Source organism: Doryrhamphus excisus, chromosome 9, assembly GCF_030265055.1.
Source record: "Doryrhamphus excisus isolate RoL2022-K1 chromosome 9, RoL_Dexc_1.0, whole genome shotgun sequence".
Lineage (NCBI taxonomy): Eukaryota > Metazoa > Chordata > Actinopteri > Syngnathiformes > Syngnathidae > Doryrhamphus > Doryrhamphus excisus.
In genome coordinates this window covers 13,320,580-13,347,362 of record NC_080474.1, presented here as the reverse complement: position 1 = coordinate 13,347,362, position 26,783 = coordinate 13,320,580, and the positions used below count along the sequence as shown (strand labels likewise).

The window sequence follows — 26,783 nt, the reverse complement described above, 5'->3', positions numbered from 1 at the left end:
ATTTACATGCATACAAGTTACAATGGAAAACATCAACTAAAGCAATTGACAGTTTCCCATGTCCTCCATCCGTTCCACATCCGTCGCAGTACATTTCACTTCCTGTATTGCATTGGAGTTTTTTTTTCATCGAAAGGCGATAAGGTAATATAACAATATCGCAATGTAATTATTTAGACCATCAGTGTAGAATACTACATTTTAAAACATGTCTTGCAATACGTTTTCTGAATGCCTTATATTTGTTTTTAGTGCATTTGGCCATGTTCGTCGCGGTGTGGTGTGTTGGCGTTGCGTTGCATTGCAACCCCAGTATGCAGAGAGCAGGACCCAAATGAAGGTAAACGTGTCTTTAATGCTTAACAATGCAGCAAAACAATTAGCATGCATAAACAATAAAACGACAATAATCTGACAAAGTAATGATCACGCACCTGAACTAAATAGACATCACTCAAATGGGAAACAGGTGCGAGTGATAAATGCAAAGCGACGGGAAACGGAACAGAGCAACACAGGAAATTAATACAAAATAAGGGCATGAACCAGGAAATAAGGCATGAAAGGAAACTACACGAACTGTCATGGAGGCGAACTCCCACATGACCATTTTTACGTTTTAAAATGTTTAATGTAAGTACTTAAACTTGGCTTAAATATTAATTTTTATGCTCCTTTTTGTGCAATGATTAATTAACTGATAATGTTATGAAAAACCGGCGAGTCACAAAATTTTAAGCATGAAGAGCGTGACGAGGGACACTTCAATAAAAAAAGTAAGTATTTCAGCTCAACTCTTGATAATATGATTCATTCATGAAAACATTAATATGACAACATTTTCCAAAACCTCTCTGTGCCCATAAATGGTTAAAATCCAAACTACAGTAAAGTATTAAAACCGCTTGTAATGAACGCCTTAATATGCTCTTAATTTGTTAACTGCAAACAAATGACACTAAAGAGGCTGATCAGTCAAAAGTACCGCAATGATAAAAGTTTTGGTGAATCATTCATTTATGATCTGTCTTGAGATAAGTGATGCCTTGTCAACACACACACTGTCGTAACTGCTGGTTCCAGTGTGTATTGAAAGTTGTCAGCCAACAGGTACCAAAACAAACAGAAGGCTTGTACTTTCCAAATAAAAGCTTGTCTCAATAACAACACAACACAGCTTCTGTTGCTGTGGGATTTAGTGGACAACCTGTTACAGCATTACGACGTGTAATTAGCTCATGTTGAGCATGAATGGAGGTGTGTGTCTGACAAAAAAAAAAGGAAACAGGAGGGGGAAGAAGGTGGGAGTGCTTAATTGCAGGCTGCCTTGTGATACAGCAGGCGAGGAATGTGTCTGATAAGCACAAGGATATGCTCACCTTGCAGGTAACCGGAATCAGTGGTGTCATTTATGGGAAGCTTTCCCCTGGAATTGAATAAATTATCTCTTTAAGCCTGAAGTGAGGTCAGCAAATGGAACAAAATTTTAACTCAGGCGCCTGTGTGAAAGAGTTGGATGACAAAATCAAACACTTAAATATAACAAGGCCCTCCCATCCAAACAATGCTCTCTTAACAGTGGGGTCACTCAGGGCGCGCTGCTAGAGCCCTTAAATTAAAAACAATAACATTGGTTTTAACCAACTAAGCGGTGGTTAGCATGCAGGTCTCACAGTTTGGTGACCAGAATTCAATTCCACCGTCGGCCATCTCTGTGTGGAGTTTGCATGTTCTACCCGTGCATGCGTGGGTTTTCTCCAGGTGCTTCGGTTTCCTCCCACATTCCAAAAACATGCTAGGTTAATTGGTGACTCCAAATTGTCCATAGGTATGAATGTGAGTGTGAATGGTTGTTTGTCTATATGTGCCCTGTGATTGGCTGGCGACCAGTCCAGCGTGTACCCCGCCTCTCGACAGCTGGGATAGGCTCCAGCACCCCCGCGACCCTCGTGAGGAAAAAGCGGTAGAAAATGAATGAATGAACATTGTTTTTAACCAGCTAAGCGGTGGTTAGCATGCAGGTCTCACAGCTAGGTGACCAGAGTTCAATTCCACCCTCGACCATCTCTGTGTGGAGTTTGCATGTTCTCCCCGTGAATGTGTGGGTTTTATCCGGGTACTCCGGTTTCCTCCCACATTCCAGAAACATGCTAGGTTAATTGGTGACTCCAAATTGTCCATAGGTATGAATGTGAGTGTGAATGGTTGTTTGTCTATATGTGCCCTGTGATTGGCTGGCGACCAGTCCAGCGTGTACCCCGCCTCTCGACAGCTGGGATAGGCTCCAGCACCCCCACGACCCTAGTGAGGATAAGCGGTAGAAAATGAATGAATGAATGAATAACCAACTAATAGATACAGACTCAAATAAATGTGTTGCCATGGGACATCATGATTACACAAGCACCCGTATTACACCTATGATGGTATATTACAACACATCTACTGTGTATTTTTAGCTAAATGTATTGTCATAGGTTTCTTTTAATACACAAAAGGAAGTGAGAAAGAATGAAGTCATAAATAAGTAATGTATCTATACATGGTACTTAATGTCAGTATTCATTAAGTAATGTTGAGTGTTATTTGTAATTATTAAAGTACACGTGTCCCATACAATCATTACCGAAGAACATCAGAAGCCTCCTGGTGGTTCACCAGCACCTGATTCCAGTTTAAAGTGTGAAAGATCATCATTTTTATTCGAAGTGCTGAGAGAGGGAATGGAATGACGTCGCTATTTGGCTCGAAGATTCCTAACTGGGAGAACGCCAGGGTGCACAGCTGGGTCAACAAAACAGTGGACTGTGTTTCCGTGGGAAATCGCCGTTTGATCCCTCACCGCTCCTAGCCATGGTTCCAGGCTGTGTGCAAAAAACACTTTGCAGCGGGAAACCATTGGCTTCCCGTCGGCAATGGCGAAGGTTACTTTTCCGACGACAGGGCTTGGAGAGGGCGTGTAGCTCCTTCGCCCTTAAGCACATTTTCCTACGAAAGTCGATCCCGTTGTTAGCAGAACATCATTTGGAATGATAATGGGAGGAAAATAGCTGAGTCAAAGTTCAAATAAGTAGCCAGTGAGATGTCAAATAAACGTCACGTAATGAAAGGCGGCCATTATTAAAGATCACTATCAGTGATTTTTATCTTTTTTTATCTTTTTGAGAATTACTCAAAAAGATTAAAAAAAAAATCAAAACAGACCAAATTACTGGCAGGCAACTGTTTGCTTCTTTCGACTTTTTTCTCATTTCGGAGTCGCCACAGTGGATCTTTTGAATTTGGTCTAGTCGACCCATTTTTGTCGGATTCTTCTCTGACAGTAGTATGACAGTATGACAGGAAAAGTTAGTGAAAAACTAAATTCAAATCTACATGGTCCTGTGTGGAAAAAGTGATAACTAATAACTAGTTGGGGTACTCTTAGCAGCAACAACTGCAATCAAGTGTTTGCGCTAGCTTGCAATGAGCCCCTTCAGCGCTGGCCTACTCATCTTTGCAGAATTGTTGTAATTCAGCCACATTGGAGGGTTTTCCAACATGCCACAGCATTTCAGCAGGATTCAGGTCAGGACTTTGACTAGACCACTCCGAAGTCTTCATTTTATTTTTCTTCAACCACTAAGAGGTGGACTTGCTGGTATGTTTTGGATCATTGTCCTGCTGCAGAACCCAAGTTAATTTTTAGCTTGAGGTCACAAACAGATGGCCGGACATTCTGCTTCTGACTTTTTTTGGTAGATGGCAGAATTCATGGTTCCATTTATCACAATAAGTCTTCCAGGTCCTGAAGCAGCAAAACAGCCCCAGACCATCACGCTAACACCACTATATTTTACTGTTGGTATGACTGAGATGGGGCGGCACGGCTATCGAGTGGTTAGCGCGCAGACCTCACAACTAGGAGACCAGGGTTCAATTCCACCCTCGGCCATCTCTGTGTGGAGTTTGCATGTTCTCCCCGTGCATGCGTGGGTTTCCTCCGGGTACTCCGGTTTCCTCCCACATTCCAAAAACATGCTAGGTTAATTGGTGACTCCAAATTGTCCATAGGTATGAATGTGAGTGTGAATGGTTGTTTGTCTATATGTGCCCTGTGATTGGCTGGCGACCAGTCCAGGGTGTAGCCCGCCTCTCGCCCGAAGACAGCTGGGATAGCCCCCCCGCGACCCTCGTGATGAAAAGCGGTAGAAAATGAATGAATGAATGACTGAAATGCGGTGTTACTTTTACGCCAGATGTAATGAGACACACGTTCAAAAACGTTTTTGTCTCTTTTCCCAAAGGTCTTAGAAATCATCAAATTTGAGACCAGTCTTAATGTTATTTTTGTTCATCTGTGGCTTTCGTTTTTGCCCAGTGTCTTTCTTATGATGTTCAAGTGACACTTCTTATGATATGATGAGTCCTGAACACTGACTTAACTGAGGGAAGTGAGGCCTGCAGTTCATTGGATGTTGTTGTGGGGTCTTTTGTGACCTCCTGAGGATGAGTCGTTGCTGCGTTCTTGGGGTAATTTTGGTTGGCTGGCCACTCCTGGGAAGGTTCACCACTGTTCCATGTTTCACCATTTATAAATAATGGCTCTCACTGTGGTTCGCTGGAGTGCCAGACCTTTAGAAATGGCTTTATACCCTTTGCCACACTGATAGATTTAAATTAATCTCAGATCTGGCTTTATACCCTTTGCCACACTGATAGATTTAAATTAATCTCAGATCTGTTTTAACAGGGAGCAATCACTTTTTCACACAGGGCAATGTAGGTTTGTTTTTTTTCTCTCTCTTAATAATGAAAAGTTTAATTTAAAACTTCATATTATGTTCAGTTGTGTTGTCATTGACTTATATTTAAATTTGTTTGATAATCTGAAACATCTAGGTGTGACAAACCTGCAAAAAAAAAGCACTTTTTCCACACCACTGTATATCGACAATATAATAAGTGCGGCAATAACAATAACCGTTGGACAGCAGCATTGTTTTCAACCCAATGGCTGGAGAAGTGAATTTCAGATCAACTTCACACCCTTGTCTCTTGTTCCATATTCCCACAGCAGGTGTCTCATCTCCAAAGGTTGTCAACCATGTGAGGAACTATCACTTCTACAAACAGAACGTATGAGAGTGTGCTTCTACCATCAGCACTGGATGGAAATAAATAGTTGAAACCCCAGAAGACAACCGTAGAAAAGTGTGGCAGTAAGTAAATCCACATTTTTTTTCTACTAGACATATTCTATAAATCTTATGATAATGATATGGGTTTTATGCAAATTTTCAAGGCTAGCTTTATTTATTTATTTATTTACTTGCTGTGTCCATTTTTATGTGTGTGATCTGTGATACTCATGACAACACAATATGAGTCAATGTCGATGTGGGAATATTTATATATCGTATTCAGTCGTCAACGGGACATCAATGCCAAGATGGCGGCAGTACAGAAAAGTCACTGGGGAGTGTTTGAAAATCCGAACTTAATTTCACTCATATTTTAATGTTGTTTACTGGTGAATGACAGCAGTATGACTAAAAACCTTTCATTGAGTATCTTTATTTTGTTATTGTTTTTAATGACCTGAGCACTTCAGGTCATTACAGTAACTTTGTACTTCTTGTAGTTGACCAAAATGTTGTGAAATTTTATCGTAATTAAGTTTAGATGACTAAAGTATGACTAAACTAAAATGTTTTTTTTTTTAGTGTTTCAGACATTTTATTCCAAAAAGTCATTAAAATTAAACTGCTGTCCAAATGACCAGAGTGGAATCGCATATCTTTGCAGTGCAACTTTGTGGCAGCCAATCCAACATCCTCACATGCGGTTTCTGAGACTTAGCCACCACAAAGGTAAACACCATCTGACCCTTAAGAGTGCTGGGGTCGAATGGGTGCATGTTTTCTGTCATCGCTCAACTGGTTGTGAGTTGATTGCGACAGTTTTAGAAGACTTGGAGGCTTTTAAAAGGCTTCAATCAACATGGCAGGAGAGAATGTTTTTGAGACTTCAGTCTGGTAGAATGGGAACATAATATTAGCGTGGTTTAGTTCCAAGTGTTTTTTTTTTTTTAATTCTTTTGTCAAAAGGCCTCCACCGTTTGCATGGTAATGTTATTCCCTAATTGGTGTGGTCACATTATGTTATCAATGCGTTCATAGCCTTGATACAAAGCGAGACAAATAACGCTGGTGTGGTTTCAGCCAGGAACCATTATTTCTTTTGACGGTGCGTCAGTCGATACTCAATACACGACCACAAAACGTTTCTAGCCGTGGAGTTGGAACGGACTTCACAGAGGTGAAGCCGCAGGAATGTCACTCAGGTTATCTTCACATTCCACGCATGTATGGAAGAAGACAATCGTCATGTAGCAGAACATCATCAGTCAGCACTCCAAGGAGACAGACAGGAGCCCCTACAGTGTTGTGTCCACACACACACACACACTGACATCAGATAGGCAGGGTCTTGGCGTGGTGCATCCCCTGCTGACATCACTTCCCACCCAACAGCAACAAACGGCCGGGTTGTTGGGAGAGTCCACTGGAATGGGGGGAGTTGGGGGTGCGGGGGGGGGGTTGAGTCAAGTCCATGGAATCCATGATTCTTCTGAGCTGGGCTTTGTGTCGGAGGGGAAAACCGGCTACATCATCCCGACCGGGCCTTTTGTTTACCTCCGCCTGGAAGAAACTCTCCATTGTTTTGCCTGATGTGCTGTGTGTTTCATCAGCAGGCATGAAAAGGTGAGAACACTTAATGACTTAGCGAGGGAGGGGGGGTGGTGGGGGGTGGGGTCATGCTGGATGACCTGCTGCTCTCCAACATGCAGGGCAGTGACTCACTTCCACCGTTTCTTCCACGTACACTTGACTTCAGGATTCTTCTTCTTGGCTACGAAAACGCCCTCCCGCAGTCACGAACAAAAGCGCCGCTCGTGTCATTCCAACCAATTGCACTTTGTCGGGGAGGAGGAGGGGGAGGGGGGGGTCGGCGGCGGGGATTTCAGTGTCCGTGTTTCGAAAAACATCTGTTGCTCACACCCAATGTCAGCTGGGATGAACTTCAGCTTCCCACCACCCTGATAGACTTCATCTTGGGATGAATTCATCTTCATTACCATCAAAACGTCTTTATCGCTAAATGTTTGATTGGTTGGGAATATGCAACCAGGTGGTCTCTAGGTTGTGTCGTTCTGACTTTTGGCCTTTCACAGTTACGTATATACGTCGTACTCAAATAAAGTACTCGAATGGAAACGCTGCGAGGCGAGGCGTGGATGGATACTGTACCATGTGTGTCTGATTCACAGCTACACGGAGTGAATAACACTTCACGAAGCACTTCATTATGTCCACAAACCGTAAAGCAGAAAAAGAAAATCCATCACAATGGAAAATGAAAATAGACATCATCAGAAGCTCTGAGGGAAGAATCCACCAATATTGGCTGCACTCTCAGACTTAGCCATTCAACTGTGACGTCTATCATTAAGGATAAAGATCTTGATCTTGACCATGTGAGAAATTCATTCATTCATTCATTTTCTACCGCTTTTCCTCACGGGGGTCGCAGGGGGTGCTGGAGCCTATCCCAGCTGTCTTCGGGCGAGAGGCGGGGTACACCCTGGACTGGTCACCAGCCAATCACAGGGCAAATATAGACAAACAACCATTCACACTCACATTCATACCTATGGACAATTTGGAGTCACCAATTAACCTAGCATGTTTTTGGAATGTGGGAGGAAACCAGAGTACCTGAAGAAAACCCACGCATGTACGGGGAGAACATGCAAACTCCACACAGAGATGGCCGAGGGTGGAATTGAACCCAGGTCTCCATGTGAGACAATCTGCTCCTATTAAAGTAACAGTGTCAACTAAGCAACATACTGTAGTGGTCTTATTATTGACATGGATTGGCCGCTTGTGCTCTGACTGGAAGACCAGAATCAACACCGTATCCCAGCGAGTCTTATGTTAATTCAGGAAGTGATCTTCTCATACCCTTGACCTCAGCACCTTCTTCTGATTCTCCTGCATTTTCTACTTCCTCTTGTAAAAAAAAAAACACAGCCATTATTTCATTTAGTTCTTGTACAGTACTTTTTCATGTATTTCATACTAAGAGTAAGAGTAATTTGGAGGTAATTCAGATTCAATATAGGTATAGATTTACATCAAAACTCAACTATCATAGTCTCGGAACAGAACCCGTACAAAATCTGAGGACCACATGCATGCAAAAATCTGAATTGACATCCTAGCAAATCCATAGAATTCTTTGAATTGGTTAAAAATATTTAGTGAGAACATTTTGACTGGCAGAATGCTGCCAGTTGCATCAACCAATCACATCTGTTACACCAAACCACCCCAAAGCATTTTAACTTGCACTGCGTTCAAAATCAATTGTGATATCAATGCTAAAATCCTAAAATCACTACACCAAGCAGAACAACAGATCAGATCATGGTGCCACATTAATTGATCACGTGATGATTTTGATAACAACACAACTAACCATCCATTCATTTTCTACCGCTTATCCTCATGAGGGTCACAGGCATGCTGGAGCCTATCCCAGCTGTCTTTGGGAGAGAGGCGGGGTACACCCTGGACTGGTCGCCAGCCAATCACAGGGCACATATAGACAAACGACCATTCACACTCACATTCATACCTATGGACAATTTGGAGTCACCAATTAACCTAGCATGTTTTTGGAAAGTGGGAGGAAACTGGAGGCTGCAGTATTGAAGCAATTTTGTGCCCTGTGTCACATGAGGTAGGTAGCTATATATCTGTGCCACCGTAAACAATGTCTCAATTGGAATGTATTAATTTGCATTGTGGCTGCACGGAGGTAGAGTGGTTTGCACGCAGGCCTCACAGCGAGGAGACTTGAGTTCAATTCTACCCTCGGCCATCTCTGTGTGGAGTTTGCATGTTCTACTCGTGCATGCATGGGTTTTCTCCGGGTGCTTCGGTTTCCTCCCACATTCCAAAAACATGCTAGGTTAATTGGTGACTCCAAATTGTCCATAGGTATGAATGTGAGTGTGAATGGTTGTTTGTCTATATGTGCCCTGTGATTGGCTGGCGACCAGTCCAGGGTGTATCCCGCCTCTCGACAGCTGGGATAGGCTCCAGCGCCCCCCACGACCCTCGTGAGGATAAGTGGTATAAAATGAATGAATGAATAAGCTGGACCTTGTATAACAACAATCAAGAAAATCAATCTAGGCTGGAGTAGAGGGTGGCCAAGTTAAATTTGACCGAGCTAATCTGCATATTTGGATTGCGTACAGCATTAAATCAAAAGGTGTACCGTGGCCAACAAACCTGCAAAGCAATACACCAGTGTATTACCACTGGACACCACTGTGTGTGTTAAATGGGTGTCCGTGAGGACGAGAGGACGACCCCGGGCGCTTTGAAAGCTAGCAGCGTGGGAGCAAAAGGAGCGAAGGGCGCTAGCGAGAGATAAGCGTTTCCTCCAGCAGGGAAGGGATGAATCATGGAAGAAGGAAGACAATGAGACTGAGTCTTTCCCAGAGTGACACCTCTGTTTTGACTTGCTGTGTAATAAAATGATCGATATTATATTAAAAAAAAAAACATCACAAAACCAAAACAAAAGATTGTGTTATGTCTGTCCAATCACGTTTATCAAAATGACCTCATCACCCACACACCCGCCACAGCGATGACAGTGTGGTGTCGGGCTCGGTGCGAGCTGCTTTCACGCGACCACAGAGCGGATCTGGGGGTCAAGTCTGGGAGATCCTGCTGATGTCATAAATGGACCCGCCCTGCACTATGTGTTTGTGTGTTTTGACCCTCCCTTATCCTTTTGTCTGTTTCCATGGCGACAGATTACCTTTGTTAGCAAGTCAATGCCTCAGCACTGACATCACATGACTAAGAAAAGTCACAAGCACAGTTGCCTTTCATGAAGTCTTCAATATTCTGACACTTGAAACGAATTCGAGGAACAAACGCGGCAAAGGATGTGGGTATGTAACGTGAGCGATGAGAGAAAGCAGGGGACAAAGGAGGAAGTAGCAAGGGATGAGCGGATGCGGGGGATGAGTAGAGAGGACGAGTGAGGTCTTTGCGTGCTGACTGTTCTACTTTCAGCGAGCATGTTCACTTTCAAGTGGAGAGATACGATATGTGCTTTTTTTAAACCAAGACAGCTTTGGCAGTTCATGTTCTTTGCAGCTCTGTGGTCGACTACCAAAAGCAGCATGTGCATTCACTTGTCACTACGTTATCTTCAAAATGTGTGAAAACAAGTACATAACTAACGTTACTTCAGAGGTTCCAAAAATACATACTATAGGTCAGGGGTCTCAAACACGCGGCACTAGTTTGAGGCCCCCGCCTTGATATGAAAGTTTAATGTTAGTGCGGCCCGCGCAAGTTTGATATGGATGCTGTATGGTATCATGTACCCAGAAAAAAGTCTTACGTTTGATTAATGTTCATGTTAAAGGTTAAATAATTGTTAATAGTTATCCTCCCTATCCGTGTGGAAGTGGTACGTTTTTGGCTATTTAAATTTAAAGGAAATAACTTGAAGGCTACCGTTTAGCTCTCTAGTTTGCGAGTTAGCATATGTCTCAAGACCCTGCAGTTGCGCAATATGTTGTAAATAAAAAGAGTATAAATGTGTGTAGGTTGTTTTTTAAATGTTTATTGTCCCACAAATTGATGCTAAACGATATTATTTTCAAAATCTTTTGAGACCACATAAACCACTGATGTTAATAACAATGATATCATCATCATCATCATCATAATCAGCATAATAGTCCCCATCATAATGCAATATTTCTTTTCTGTCATCTTGAATTGGTGTTTGGAAAACTATTTTCCCACAGACAATTGGGACTGTCTATAAAATGTTTGGAGCATTTCTGCACCCTGCTGACTTTTCAACTGTATTAAAGTGCAACATTTCTTTTGAATACACACAGTTTTTTGTGTGCGTGTTGTCCAGCCATATTATTGAGCTAAATGCCGTTACATGCTAAACAGCACCTGCCCTGTTATATGGATTATTATTTGGCTTTATTTGATGCTTTGTTGTTATGGCAATATGGAGTGGTTGGACCGGAGCAGGAGGGGATAGAGAAGAAGAAAAAAAGAAAACAAAGGGGGTAATGCGGGGACAAGAGGGGGACAATACAAAGAAAGACAAGAACAACAACACTAACAACGATGACAATAACACAAACAAACAGGACTACATCAGCAAATGCCAATGACAGTTATAAAAGACCATAATGGAGATACAGTTTCAGTTTGTATTTACTTTGCTGATCAAACATGTCAGTGACTGTTTACTGTCTGTGTGTTTTGGTGCCAGATGGGAAAACTGTGTCGGGATATGGATATGTATTTTTTTTCTGAATGAGAAATTATCTCGTGAGATCTCATAACCCGAGATCTCATGGCAGCCTTAGTTGGTTTCATTCATTTTGATTGAAGACTAATTTGTCTTTGATGCTTATAAAAAACACATTCATTGGATTTTTCACGTGCATTAGGTTCAATGTGGAGGGAATGTCTCAGGAGGTAAAGAAACCACTATGTTGGCAGTTGGAACATAGCTTCCTCCATTCCAGTCACTGCTGTTGTATCCTTGGGCAAGGCACTTTACCCACCTTGCCTCCGGTGCTGCCCACACTGGTTTATAAAAGGTTAATGAACGTTTTACAGGCCTGATAGGCTGTTGGTGTACATTGGCAGTCATGTCAGTTTACCCCAGGGAAGTTGTGGCACCAAATGTAGATTGAATAATGGGTTCTCAGTGTAAAGAGCTTTGGGGGGTTTATCTGTATATACAGTCGCTACACTGAACCTAACACAAGTTCCACTTTCTCCAGTATAGGCCTTGTTGTTTCGTGTCTGAACCTTACCAGGGCAATCCAGGAAGTGCCATAAAACTTGCAAGTCAGGCAATAATGTGAAAATAAATAACATAACCAGGTGCAAACAGTGACAGTGTCAGTCATAGTCATCCTCTCCTTGCTCTCTCTCTCTCTCTCTGGTCTGTGCAAATGAACGTAAATCCAATCCTTCTAATGAGTGGAACATCCCCGTTTGGCTGGATTCAAATATCAACTTTTGATTAAACCGCAAAGTTGACGTGCAATGGTGTGATGGGAGGGGCGTAAACATAGCGGGGGTGGTTGCTATGGAGGCGGGCCGCTTCGAGCGTGAAGAAAGACGATCCTCCGAGTGTTTTTGTGAGTTTCATGGAAGACTTAGAGTGACCCGGTTACCACAGAGGATGTGGGAGTGAGGCAAGAGGCAAATTTATTGCTCTTCATAAGTCAGTCTCTACATCAGATAAAAAAGAAGCCAGAAGGAGCAGCAACAGGAAAAAAAGAAACATCAAGTTATCATATGTAACATTTGTTCCCCATAGATTTGACATGACACATGAAACCATCATACGTTTATGCACTAGCTGCTTTGTCCCAAATGAAAACACGCCACGAGCTTCTGAACTCTGAACCCTGAACCTTCACCCTTCGGGGGGGTGATGCTGAGGTCACCAGGGTTAACTCCAGGACTGAAATGCTCATAAAAAGTGAAGATATCAACGCAAACGCTGCCGCTTACTTGCATATATTTTTGGACTACAACCAGCATCATGATCAGAAAAAAACACCCAAACGGTACAAACCCTGACTTTTCCTTCCCTGACGCAGCACAGACAGATCCCTCAGACCCTGGCAGGAAATAGCTGCAACCTCACCGCAAAACAACATGGGTTCTCACGGCGTTAATAACGACCCCCGACTGAGAGACAGTACCACAGCACCACATCCAGCACCGGGGCCTGGACCAAAGCTCCTGGCCAAAGCCAAGCACAGGAGGTCACTGGGGTAGCTTGCAACAAAAAACAGGTAAAGACATGCAATATGAGTAATATATGTATATAAAACTTTGAGGGGGGGGGGTCGTCATACAAACATAACCAAAATCATGTGTGTGGTTTGATGAAGCTTGAAAGGCCATAATCGCTGAGTATTAAATGATTGTAGGTTTGCTGGTTAGTGATGGGAGGGTGTTTTACGTGGAAGGGTATTTGGGGGTGGGCGTAACTTTACTTTGCTTCATCAGGGCCTCTGCTTAAAATAACTCCTGTTCCTGAAAGTTTGGTGGTGACTGGTGTTTCAGGCCACGTTCCACACAAACATGGTTCTTTTCAAACAACGTAACCGATGTCTGTGTACTGTCAGCCAAGAAAGAAGCCATTAATACTTTGTAGGGAATCTATCAGTACACTTTCTTCAGGGCTGAAATGAATTTGAAGATTGTGCAGTGGTTACCCCTTTTCAAGAAGGGTGACCAGAGGGTTTGTTCCAACTACAGGGGGATCAGATTCCTCAGCCTCTCTGGGAAAGACTATTCCAGAGTGCTGGTGAGTAGGATACAACCTTTAGTCAAACCTCCTAATCATGGAACAGTGAACCAGTCCTTGCAAGGACACTGAAGGTGCATGGGAGTTTGCCTAACCGTGTCCTTTGCAGTACAGGGAGTACAGGTGTTGGTGGCACGTTACTATATATCATTCGGTCCTTGTACAACCAGAGCAGAAACCTGGTTTGAAATGCAAAGGCGTCGAGGGCTTCAAGGGCCTCTGGATCTTGATGCAATTTGCAGATGATAGGATCATCATTGTAGGGTAGACCGAGCACATGTTGGAGGGATTATGTCTCACAGCTGGCCTGGGTGGCCAGAAACTGGGAAGTCTGGACCTCCCCACTGAGACTGCTGCCGAGATAAGTGGAAGAAAATGAATGAATAGATGGCCGGATGAAGCGTTCCCTGTTGTGATGCTCATGTCTCTACACAGCTTGCAAATGGTCATGACATTAAAGGGATAGTTTGGATTTTTTGACATGAAGTTATGTGACACCCCCATAAGAAGTGAAATCCGTCAACAGCGACTCACTCCCCACTTCATGTCCTGAGTCGAGTTGTGGTCGGATTTTGGTGCTGAGGAAAGTAGTTCCAGCTCACGTTGGGGTCAGTTAAATAAAGAGTTTGGCTTTTCAAAACAATATGCGTTCAAAAGCGTAATACATTTGCATCACAAAAATGCCTACTAGGAAAAAACCCAGACCAATCGCTTTGTTATTTTCTCTGTCGTCTTATCATTTTGTGCTCCCGCCTGTCCATTGTTACGCACATTTGCTTCACCGGTTTCACAGTGTTTACTGCTGGGATAGTGAAAGTAAACATGTCTGACTACGAAACAAGTGATGACGATATTCCTTTTACCAGATGCCAAACTTTGTCAGAGGGAGTTCGGTAACAATGACGAGGTGCCAATGGGCGGTACAAATTAGCTTGAGCTAATTTGCTTATTTGCTAATAATTAGCTAATTAGCTAAACATGTCTTATCATCTGTCCTGGGTGTGTCGGAACGTAATCCTCTTTGCAAAAGTGTGCACTGCACACACAAAGCTGTTTCACCCTAACCGCTATGGGTCCACATTATAGCCAATGGCAAGCAGGCAAAGTTGTTTAATAGCAATGTCCGTCACAGGAAAACGATGGAATTTATAGGGCGACACTTACGTGTTGTGACAGCCTGGATAATTACAAGTACGTAACAGTTTTTTAAAACACTATAGCTCTTGCGTTGAAGTGATTGTGATCCGCACATCTAAACACTGACACACACAACAATGGACAGGCGGGAGCGCAAAGTGATACAACGGCAGAGAAAATAACGCCGAGCGATTTGTGAGGTCTGATTTTTTCTAGTAGGCATTTTTGTGATGCAAATGTATTACGCTTTTGAACGCATATTGTTTTGAGAAACCAAACTCTTTACTTAACTGTCCCCAACAACTGGCTGGAACTACTTTCCTCAGCACCAAAAGTGGGGAGTGAGTCACTGCTTATGGTGGTGTCATACAACTTCATGTCAAAAATTCCGAACATCCCTTTAATGCATTTTTTAAATGTAAAACTCTTTATGCTGGCGATATAATTTAAAACTTTGAAAAATTATGTCAAATGTTATTCTTACTTTTGTACCTTACATTTTCTATTATTGATTATGTATTTGTATTATATTTACAGTACTAAAATTGCGACTAAGTGTAATTTTCCCCCATTTTTTTTCCTTAATAGATGACATAACCTGGCGTGTTTCTATTAAGTGTGGAGTGATTTCGACAGTCCAACTCATGCTGGGAGGTTTGGGGGTGTGGAAGCCTTGAGGGAGTGGGTGGGTCACGTGGTTCCTGTGGTTCTGATAAGGGCCTGTGCACCACCTGCAGTGCACTCACCGAAGTCCATCTGGACTAATAGAAGTCTCGTCGGTGGGACAGCAGGGAGAGGTTTACTTCACACTCTCTCACTCGCTGTCTTGGCCCACCCACTTCTACACAGACACACACACACACACTCTCTCTCTCCGGCTGCATTCGGGTCCCTCCAGTGCGCACAGTAGAGTCCACGCACGCACGGGAGCATGGCAGCTACCCACGGCGAGTACAGAGGCTACCTGCGCAGCACAGTGGATGTGGAGGCCGGTCAGCACCGCTTCCAGCCGGTGGCCAGCTCGGAGCCCTCTCACCGGCCGCTACTGTTCGGCACCCTGGCGGTCATGGGATTGCTCCAGGTGGCCTCCAGCGTGGCTATCCTATTGCACCTGACGGGCTACCTGCAGGAGGTAAGTCCTTTCCGAGGCTGCTATTCAAGGCAGTTTTGCGCAATTTTATAATGCCATTAAAGAGGTAGTTCAGCTTGTTGGACGGGGTGCATAATGCTTTGGGGGAAGGCACTGCTGAGCAACAAAGTGTACCATATTTTGAGGTTACAGAATTAATCATGCCCCGGGGACGTACCAGGCACAAATGCAGCTTCTCATTTTTGCAGAAAGTGTTGCAAACATGCAGATGTTTCCACTCAGCGACAAGCAGGGGTTGTTTCTTTTATTGGTAATTTCATCACTGCAGATAAGCATTGCAGTGTAAACAAAGTGACAAAGTGTGCTCAAAAGTTGAAGATGATGTTCCAACTTGCAAGAGTCGACACGGCTCATTTGCTTTTTGTCAGATCATGGTGACACCCCCTCCCTTTTCATCCCCATATTTACATTGTGCCACGATTGGGTTTTTTGGTAGCCTTTGTGGTGGTTTCCGTGTTAGTTGATGGGTCATGTTTCGACAGGCCAAAAGAGAGCAGACCGCATTTGAGCTGTGTCAGAGTGTTCCGAGTTCACCTGGAAAGCATCCGGATGATTTTCCCCTGGCCTCTTATTCCTGTCATGTGTGTTTATGGAATCAAATACTTTCACTCGTCTTTGACATAAACACATCACGTTGTGCCCTAACAAAAACTCAGCCAAGAGTTGATAGTATGTGTATACATTACAGACAAGTCATGTAAGTACTACTTGTACTCTTCATGCAGTAGCGTTGGAATACGATGCAATACGATTCATATAAATACACTGTATTTATATTACTATACTCCCCACTGAAAATTAACACACTGCCAGTATTGCCTAAATATCTGGCAACATAAGTAAGCATTGTAACGGCGGGACAAATCCACTTCCAAGATGACACATGATGGTGTGATCAAGTAGGTGTCTTCCAGACCTGAACCCCACTGAGCTCCTCTGAGGTATCCTCAAGTGGAAGGATGAGTGAAAGGTGTCTAACATCCATCAATGATGTCATCATGGAGGAATGGAAGACAATTCCATTATTATTAAGATGGTCAATTCCATGCCCAAGAGGATTAAGGCATTGCTAGTTAACAATGGTGTTAGTTAACACATGTTTTGCTAGCATGTTTAGACAATCATGGCTGTATGTTGATAGTAAATCACTGCTATACAAGCTTACGCTAACTTCTATAGTAAATCTAAGTTTAATTTCTGTAGTATTGTGCCTTGACAAGCTGTAACAAATGTCTGCTGAAATGTGAGGGAACTGTGCCTGTAAAAACATGGGTGACAGATTTGGAGGGTCACAGGTTCAAAACCTGCCATGAACCAAATCATGGAAGTGGCAACTGCTTATTAAGGATACTTTATTTTGTTAAAAAATAATTGTATTGGTTGTGTTCCAGCAGGGGTAGAAAGAGCTTGACACAACAGTGGAGGAGTGGTTTTGGAATGGCAGTCAAAGTGAGACTCAGCTTTGGTAGATGAGCCTCTTTGGGAAGCTGCTGACAGGCAGCGCATGGTTGCATGACTCAGGAGATGTGTGAGGGGCGGAGTCTGGCACTGGACCATCACCTGCGGGGGGGGGGGGGTCCTCTAAAGCACTGTTGACATTGTTGTACAAGAAGAGTCTAGCTTCAAATCACTTTGACATTTGCCTGCTACCCTGGAGCACTGAGGGGGAATCTAACTCCACTCCTACACACACACACATTGATACTGTACTTCCTAGTTTTAAAGAGTAATCCTCCGAAATGTCAGCACACACAGTGCTTTTTAGAGATACAGTCGGTGATGATGATTATCTTCATGCATTGATCACTCTGACCTTTAACCTCTCTTCCTGTCTCCAGGTAGATTTGACCACTGCTCCACATCGACCAATCGAGGTGAGTCACCCCCTTCCCGCACACACAATCTATCAGTGACCTCTGTGCATCACTCTAACTGTCATTTTAGTCTATATTGTCATGTCTTTGGACATTTTAAATCCATCCATCCATTTTCTATGCCACTTATCCTCACTGGGGACGCGGGCATGCTGGAGCCTATCCCAGCTGTCTTCGGGTGAGAGGCAAGTTAAACCCTGGACTGGTGGCCAGCCAATCACAGGGGACATATAGACAAACAACCATTCACACTCACATTCATACCAATGGACAATTTAGAGTCGCAAATTAACCTAGCATGTTTTTGGAATGTGGGAGGAAACCGGAGTACCCGGAGAAAACCCACGCATGCACAGGGAGAACATGCAAACTCCACACAGAGATGGCCGAGAGTGGAATCAAACTCGGGTCTCCTGACTGTGTGGCTAAGCACTTCCACACTGTGCAGCCTGTGGTTGACTTCTTACACTTAAAATAGTGAGCTGCAACACATTTTGTTCACATTACTGGTCTCAATATCAACACTGGTTAATTTATTATGACTCAAACCCCAGTACAGTTAATGAAGCTAATGAGACATTGGAACAGATTATTTATGTTTCCATATTTCCATTCTATGTGAATTGAAACAGTCCTGCATCTCTAAAGTCTAGAAGGCACGCATGATTTTGCTTACATGTAACATAAATCAGTCATAGTACGTAACTAAAAAGAAATGTACTTGCCCTCCACTACATTAAAATTGTGCTGAGCCCATCCCAGTACTGTACTTGCACATCCTGCCTCTCAACAAAGGGTTCTAACAGCGAGCTAATAACCGGTCCACTGAGGTCGACCATTCAGCCAATTCTCACAGACTTTTAAATGCAACACGGGCGTCATGTTGCTGTCATAGGAAGTAGCCTGGGTGTAGCGACACAATGAGCACGTATTCAATATGGCATTTATGCTGGTGCCCACTACTAATTTTTTAGTACTAGTACTTTCGTAGTTTTCTATCATTTATTTATATATATATATATATATATATATATATATATATATATATATATATATATATATATATATATATATATATATATATATATATATATATATATATACACATATATATAGTATATATATATATATATTTTATTTTATTTCATACCTCATTCTTCCTATATTTCTCACTTGTTTAATTTTCCGGATTTAGTACTTCAGCATTTTATACATGACCCTCATTTCTATGTGCAATCACTGATGGTCTCAAAAGATAATTATAGGTAAGGTAAGGTTTTCTGTGACTTCCTATGTGGAAGAAAAAAACTCCTTGAATGTCCCTTGAGAGTAAAGTCCGTATATAAAGTACCGGATGCACATATTGTACTATGCTTGCAGGAAAGAGAGGCTGATTAAAGTACTGTAATTAAATTTGCACTTCTATGCATATTAATAATAGAAAACTCACACAATGCATTTCATACCATGCTTGGACACAGATGGCACCTAAAAGTCAGATTAATTGACAAGTATGAGCGCTCAAGGAAGGTACACTTCATTGGCTTGGTTGGAGGACGTTGGATGGAGCACGCCACAATTGCTCATGCAAAGTCTAGCGGTCTTGATTGGTGGTATAATCAATGCGATCGTATCGCCGGCTAGTTATAAATGATAACAACCACCTTGCATAACAGAACCAAACCAAACAAATCATAATTTGAAATGTCGTATAATGACTGTAAAGACATTGAAGCATGGATGGAGTACAGTGTAGCAGGAGGGAAGGGTTGACATAGCACACTCTGGCAAGGTAAGATAAAACTGACCCAGTGTGAGTGTACGGGTATGCTGGCGCTGTCTTTGGGCGAGAGGCGGGTTACACCCTGGACGAGTCGCCAGCCAATCACAGGGCACATATAGACAAACAACCATTCACACTCACATTCATACCTATGGACAATTTGGAGTCACCAATTATCCTAGCATGTTTTTGGAATGTGGGAGGAAACCGGAGTACCCGTAGAAAACCAACGCATGCACGGGGAGAACATGCAAACTCCACACAGAGATGCCCAAGCGGAGATTCGAACCCAATCTCCTGACTGTGTAGCCAATATGCTCTTTCTACCCCTGATGGAGTGGTTAGCATGTTGGCCACACAGTCAGGAGATCGGGAAGACCTGGATTCAAATCTCTGTGTGGAGTTGGCTTGTTTGCTGTTTTTTTTCCGGGTACTCCGGTTTCCTCCCACATTCCAAAAACATGCTAGGTTAATTGGTGACTCCAAATTGTATGAATGTGAGTGTGAATGGTTATTTGTCTGTATGTGCCCTGTGATTGGCTGGCGACCAGTCCAGGGTGTACCCCGCCTCTCACCCGAAGACAGCTGGGAGAGGCTCCAGCATGCCCGCGACTAAGGATAAGTGGTAGAAAATGAATGAATGAATAAATGAATGAAGAAGTCAACCACAGTTTAAAGTGTGAAGTTAATGTGGATAGCTACTATGGCGACCAGTCCAGGGTGTACCCCGCCTTGCGCTCAAAGACAGCATACCCTTGTGAGAACAAGCAGTATAGAAAATGTATAGATGGATTACACAACTCTTGCATGTATGGTAACAATCAAACACCGTTCCAACAGTAGTCACCAAAAATAGTGTATCACATAATATGTCAACTGTCTGCCAGAGAGGTAGCTGAATGGATCGCTGTTACCAACTTAGAGGCTTTATTACTATATTTATAAAATATTCAGACTTCAAACAAGTAGCAGTAGATCTAGCGACTTTGTCTGGTCTTATTGGACACTTTTGGAGGCTCTAACATGAGTACCGCTCCCACCCCAAATCATCAAAAAGCACACATAGGCATCTCCATCTTGCTTGTCAGGGGGAAAAAAACATAGAAACAAGCAACAGAATAAAGTAAAGAAAGTACGAAAATGTGTATTTCATAACCTATTTGTTTTTTGATTTACATGTTTTTTGCTCACTTTTTGACTCCATTAAAAATGACATGTACACATGTCATGGTTGATTATGTAAATGATTACTTTGAGAGCTACAGTTGATATCTGCCAAATCACTTGCACTTCCTTTGTTCTTGCTGGCTCAGGATGACATACTTGAGATATCTGTTCCAGTTCCATCTATCACAGACAAGTTCAAACAGTGAACATGCAGCTTTAGAGTAGAATGTTACACACAATGTTTAGACACTTCCTATTATTCATAATGACTTAGCCAATCATTCAAAGATTGGACAAGAGCTCTAAGTTCAGTAATTCATCTTAGCAAAAAATTTTGAACAAGTTAAGGGAATGCCCTGAGAGGGGTCCTGGCTGGTCCACTGCAATGAGAGAAAACTGAACTTGGTCATCTGTCAAGGTTGGCCATGGAAACATCAAGGATGTTTTTCCTTATTATCACAAGCCAAGTGTTGCATCAAAACGATTTTTTGAGTTATGTTAATATAAATAAAATGAGTAAACATTGCTGCTTTAAAGCCAGCTGTGAGTCGACGGTAACTGTTTACTTGCTTGGAGACCATGTTTGGACTGAATGAGACAGTGTGTGAACTCTCCGTCTCAAAGAAGACGACTTTGACGTTTATTTAAATTGACAGCAGAGCACAGCTGTGGTGAAATATAACAACATTTGATTATTACTTATGTGTTCTTTTTCCCCCACAGATGTGGTTTATAGTTTTACATTTCTACTGGCAGGGGAAAAACACTTCCAATACTCACGTTGTCTTTCGTCACTATTTGTCATCTCGTCTGGGTTTTTTTTTTTGGCAGGAAGTGCAGACAGAGCCGGTGCTGAACGCGCTGAGAGACACCAAGAAGAACAGACAATTTAAAAACCGGAAGGACCACCTGCCGTCTGCTCACCTCCCCATTAAGGTGCATCAAGAGTTTTCAAAGAGTGAGTCCTGTTTGTCTGCACACACAAACACACAGTGAAGTCGTTTATTTGTTCACATGTAAAAAAAAAAAAAAAAAAAAAATACAAAACACCCATTCCTTAGGTAGCAAGTAAAAAGTAATGGTAATTTAACAAGCCTGGAAACCTTCCAGCATCCCACTTTCAAACAAATGTTCTTATTATGTATTAGTTGAAATGTTTTGATCTTTTCTGCAACCTGTTTATGCAGCAAACTTGTTGGGTCTGGATTATAGTAATTAGCTCGGGCATCTCTCTGTGTGAAGTTTGCTTGTTTTCCCTGTGCATGAATTGGGTTTCCTCCCACATTCCAAAAACATGCTAGGTTAATTGGTGACTCCAAATTGTCCATAGGTATGAATGTGAGTGTGAATGGTTGTTTGTCTATATGTGCCCTGTTATTGGCTGGCGACCAGTCCAGGGTGTACCCCGCCTCTCACCCTAAAATAGCTGGGATAGGCTCCAGAATACCCGTCACCCTTGTGAGGATAAACGGTACAGAAAATGGATTTATGGATTATAGTAATTGTGCCCTCTGCTGGTTGCTGTCAAGTCCATTATGCCTCACTTGATATTGACGCAATAATCCTACTCTGTCACATGGACTTGAAGATCAACTGGCAACAACTAGACCATCCATCCATTTTCTATACCGCTTATCCTCACAAGGGTTGCGGGACTGCTGGAGCGAGAGGGCCAGAGTCACCCTTGTACACCCTGGAATGGTTGCAAGCCAATCACAGGGCACATATACACAAACAACCATTCACACTCACATTCATACCTATGGACAATTTGGAGTCACCAATTAACCTAGCATGTTTTAATTAACTAAAAACCCAAGGTTTTAAATGATATCAAAGTAGGCCTATGCATATGCACACTGCACTTCCGTTCAGTTGTAAGTAACAGTTAGAATTTTAAGAAGATTAAATCTTTTAAGGTTTATAAGCAGTGCAATATAAGAGTCGGCAAAATGGTTTTTTTGATGCAGGGGTGTCAAACTCATGCTATGGAGGGCTGAGACACTACAGGTTTTCTTTCCAGCCAGTCACTAAAATAGGTGATTTTAATGATTAACCCTCGTTTGGTTTGAGAGAGGGCGGCACGGCGGTCTAGTGGTTAGCACGCAGACCTCACAGCTAGGAGACCAGGGTTCAATTCCACCCTCGGGCATCTCTGTGTGGAGTTTGCATGTTCTCCCTGTGCATGCGTGGGTTTTCTCCGGGTACTCCGGTTTCCTCCCACATTCCAAAAACATGCTAGGTTAATTGGTGACTCCAAATTGTCCATAGGTATGAATGTGAGTGTGAATGGTTGTTTGTCTATATGTGCCCTGTGATTGGCTGGCGACCAGTCCAGGGTGTACCCCGCCTCTCGCCCGAAGACAGCTGGGATAGGCTCCAGCAGCCCCGCGACCCTCGTGAGGAAAAAGCGGTAGAAAATGAATGAATGGTTTGAGAATGGTTTGGTCAATTAAATCACCTGCTGGAGAAACTGGTTGGAAAGAAAACCTGCAGTGGTTCGGCCCTCTGTCGACATGTGTTTTAATGGTAAGGGTTGCCGGATCCCTGGGGTAGATGGATCTTGATGATACAAACGTTACTCAACATGATTGACAAAAGTAATTCTTAGTTAAACTAATTTTCCATGCCCCTCCCTAGACTGGATGTTCTGCTACTGTAATTTCCTGTTTACACAGTTGTTCCATTTCATTTGCCTCAAGTTTTTTCCCGACTTGCAACAAATTGTTGCAACGTTTTAACCGCACTAAGCCGCTCTATTCTATTGCAGAGGGTGAGCCAAAGGCCATCACCATCGACTGGGATGAGGTGCACGGATACCGTCACAGGATGAACTACGAGAAGGGCAAACTCCTCGTGGTCAAGTCAGGCTTCTACTACGTTTACGCCAAGACTTGCTTCCGCTACTACAAGTACGTACCAGAGGACGGCGGCCAGGGCGAGGGCGGTCCCTCCGTGGATGTCAGCAATACGCAGCTCATCCAGTACATCTACCATGAGCGAATCAAGCAGAACAGCAAAGTGGACCTTCTGATGAAGACGGGGAGCACCATGCGCTGGGACAACACCAGTTACAACATGTACTGTGCCCAGCAGGGCCGAGGTCTCTTGCTGGAGGAGGGTGACGCCTTGTTCGTCACCGTGTCCAACGCGTGGATGTTGGACCCAGATGGAGTAGGGACGTACTTTGGGGCTGTAAAGTTGGGCAACTGAAGATGTTGACACGTGGGACACCACCATGCTACTGAAGTGCCGCAAAGGAACCACTGATAGTGAAAAGAAGCATTTGATAGTTTTTACCACATAGTCAAACTTGTCTCGACAAACCACACTGAACCCGCTCCAAAGTAGCGCTGGATTTTTAGAGGTATTTCTCCTTTCATTCATTAAGATTGCACATCCATTTCTTGTTTGTTTGTCAGCGTCGATTAAACAAACAAAGGAAGCGAGCAGGGGGAGCGTGTTTCCAAAGGAGATCGGTGTCATCATGGAAACATTGGAGCTGATGCAAGCATCTGTTCGTATTTTAACACCAGCGGGATGAAATCACATGACCAAAATAATCCCTCAACCACAGCTGTCAATGTTTTCCAGAAAAGGTTTCTGTTGGTGTGAACGAGATGGGGGCGAGATGAGGTGTCTTTGCGGCGGCTACGTTTACATGCAGAGTGTTGAACCTCCTAGCCCCCTAAAAATCATACCGTATGTTGAAATACATAATGAGCTGTGTCCAAAGTCAGGGTCTGCACCCTTCAGAAGACCAAGACTACATGATCTAACACACATACTACATGCAGGTTTGGACACACCACATTTCCTTCATTTTCATGACTAATTTACATTGTAGATTCCAACTGGAGGCATCAGAGCTATGAATGAACACATGGAGTGATGTTCTTAACAAAAAAGTATGAAATAACTCTAAATATGTTTATTTAGATTCCTCGAAGTAGCCACTCTTTACGTTTTTGATAGCGCTGCAAACGCTTTGTATTTTCTCAATCACAGTTGTGCCTTGTCAGGGTTACTTCCTGGAATTTCTTACCTTTTTAATTGGGATTGGGATCATCAGTTGTGTTGTGTGTGTCCAGATTTTTGGCCTGTACTGTGTAGGCGTTACAAAACCAGTATATTTTCTTTTAAGCCTGGCATTTGAGATTGAAATTTTTAAAACAAAAAACCACACAGGGCGGCACGGCTGTCTAGTGGTTAGGTCTGCGACAGCTAGGAGACCAGGGTTCAATTCCACCCACGGCCATCTCTGTGTGGAGTTTGCATGTTTGAATGGTTTTTCTCCGGGTCCTCCGGTTTCCTCCCACATTCCAAAAACATGCTAGGTTAATTGGCGACTCCAAATTGTCCATAGGTATGAATGTGAGTGTGAATGGTTGTTTGTCTATATGTGCCCTGTGATTGGCTGGCCACCACCTGGTCCAGGGTGTACCCCGCCTTTCGCCCAAAGACAGCTGACCCTTGTGAGGAAAAAGCGGTAGAAAATGAATGAATGAATGAATGACATATACAATAAATTTGTGCCGCCATATTGAATCTGGTCACGAAGGATAGTAGAAAAAAAACAACAGCAAAAATCAACGAAGCATCCTTCCATAGTAGGATGCAGACCCTGAACTGGGGACACAGCAGTTCTCTCCAAACATGAAGCGAAACCATCATGCCCAGAAGTGCGTGTTCTCTTTAGCTATCATTGGGTTTCGGACTTGTGTTTGAAGATCTTAACAGCAAAACAGGCAACTAAAGGTTGTTTGCATTGTCAGTGTTATTATCATTGGATAGAATGTGACTATTCACATTCATGTAAACGTAACCCAGTCCACTTACTCATCAGCACCATCGGAAGTAGCTAGTTATTAGATTCAACATATAGCGTTATAGATGTCCTCATGTCTGTCTTTTGACAATTTGACTGCATTTTTTTTGACAGACAATATGGTTGCTTCTATGTGTGACGATCAACAAGTGATGCAGATAGCCGGACTGTCTGTCCTTGATTGACACAAAAAAAGACTCTTTAACAAGGAGGAACCAAATTGACTTTGGTTTCATCTTTAACTTAATTATGGTTTTCATTTGGCTCTCCAGTGAGGTAAATGGGAATATGCACTAACTATTTATTTATTAGCCATAGAAGTACAGACAGGGGTCATTGTTACAGTGGCCTTTCAGCTGTAAAACAAAACAAAAGAAAAAGAAAAAAACAAGTCATGTATATTTTATGTCTGTAAAACATTCATTACGCAGCACTTAGGAAATATTAGGCACGCTTTTTTGTTATTAAAAAAAAAACAGGGGCTACATTTTCTAATGCCATATTTATGTATCTCAGTTTTGACAATTGTGTGTGCACTCGCCTCGCTAAAAGCAATATGAATTTATTGTTTATTCTGCAAAGATTGTAGCATACCTGATTTCAATGGACAGATGTGTTTTTTTTTATTTATGTTTGTGTATGTTTTAATAAAAATACTACTTTTGTAAATGGGATTTGTTAGTGTGTTGTACGGGAGTATTTAAAGGGGCCCTATTTTGCAAATTTTTCGGGCCGTTTGTATTGAGTTGTAGACTCCTATAGAGCAGCTAAACACGATAACCAGCACAGAAAGCTTTATAGTTCTTGTAGAATCTGCACCTATTCAGCTGTATTTCTTTGGATTTCATAGTTTCGGTGAAAATGGTCTGTTTTAATGTATTCCATCCACGGCCCGCCTCCAGGGACGCCCACTTCGCTGTGGTTGGTGACATTAGCTAGTACTAAAGAGTTCCGGCTTGTGTTGCTAGCTGGAAATTGTTAATAAACGTTGATTCATCTTATTAAAATGTCAGCTTTTAACATGCAGCCATATGTGTTAAATCCCGAATCTGATCCGGAAGTAGAGACTTGACAGTCTGACGTTTCTCAAGAATAGAGGTTACTTCAAGACATCTCAATGGTAAGTAGCTTTAGCATTTTAGCATTAACCGAGTGTGTCGGGAACTGTGGTGGGAAAAACTATTAGCAACCCCGCTCCCTGTACGCAAGCGCTTTTGCTCCATGACTTACACAAAATAAACAGTTAGGACACTGATAAATTGTTACTTACTGCTTGCTCAGTCCACACTACCAAGTAACGTTGGAAAGGCATCGGCTAGTCCAAAGGAGATCAGAATCAGGAACTCCAACAACTTGAAGCCTGATGGAGGCGTCGTTAGAAATTGTAAACAAATGTGG

The 26,783-nt window shown here is 42.7% G+C and overlaps 1 protein-coding gene across 5 annotated transcripts; it reads left to right on the top strand.

The window, feature by feature from the left end:
- The first annotated feature begins 88 nt into the window (after positions 1 to 88).
- Positions 89 to 26,135, top strand: tnfsf11 (TNF superfamily member 11). 5 transcript variants are annotated; one of them, XM_058082198.1, is made up of 8 exons: positions 89 to 144; positions 253 to 340; positions 5,060 to 5,201; positions 12,731 to 12,928; positions 15,433 to 15,715; positions 17,572 to 17,607; positions 21,389 to 21,515; positions 23,328 to 26,135. In XM_058082198.1, the coding sequence occupies exons 5-8, from the start codon at positions 15,515 to 15,517 to the stop codon at positions 23,768 to 23,770; spliced, it is 807 nt and encodes a 268-aa protein (XP_057938181.1). In that variant the 5' UTR covers positions 89 to 144; positions 253 to 340; positions 5,060 to 5,201; positions 12,731 to 12,928; positions 15,433 to 15,514; the 3' UTR covers positions 23,771 to 26,135. The 5 variants fall into 5 exon arrangements, with proteins under 5 accessions (XP_057938181.1, XP_057938178.1, XP_057938182.1 ...); XM_058082195.1 differs by having other exon boundaries at positions 5,057 to 5,201; XM_058082199.1 differs by lacking the exons at positions 89 to 144; positions 253 to 340 and adding an exon at positions 574 to 633 and having other exon boundaries at positions 5,077 to 5,201.
- The last annotated feature ends 648 nt before the right edge of the window (positions 26,136 to 26,783 follow it).

Bases quoted from the DNA above. Each gene is read 5' to 3' on its own strand.
- tnfsf11 (XM_058082198.1), top strand. From the start codon at position 15,515: ATGGCAGCTACCCACGGCGAGTACAGAGGCTACCTGCGCAGCACAGTG. The intron at 15,716-17,571 runs GTAAGTCCTTTC...TCCTGTCTCCAG, and splicing joins TGACGGGCTACCTGCAGGAG to GTAGATTTGACCACTGCTCC. The intron at 17,608-21,388 runs GTGAGTCACCCC...TTTTTTTGGCAG, and splicing joins CTCCACATCGACCAATCGAG to GAAGTGCAGACAGAGCCGGT.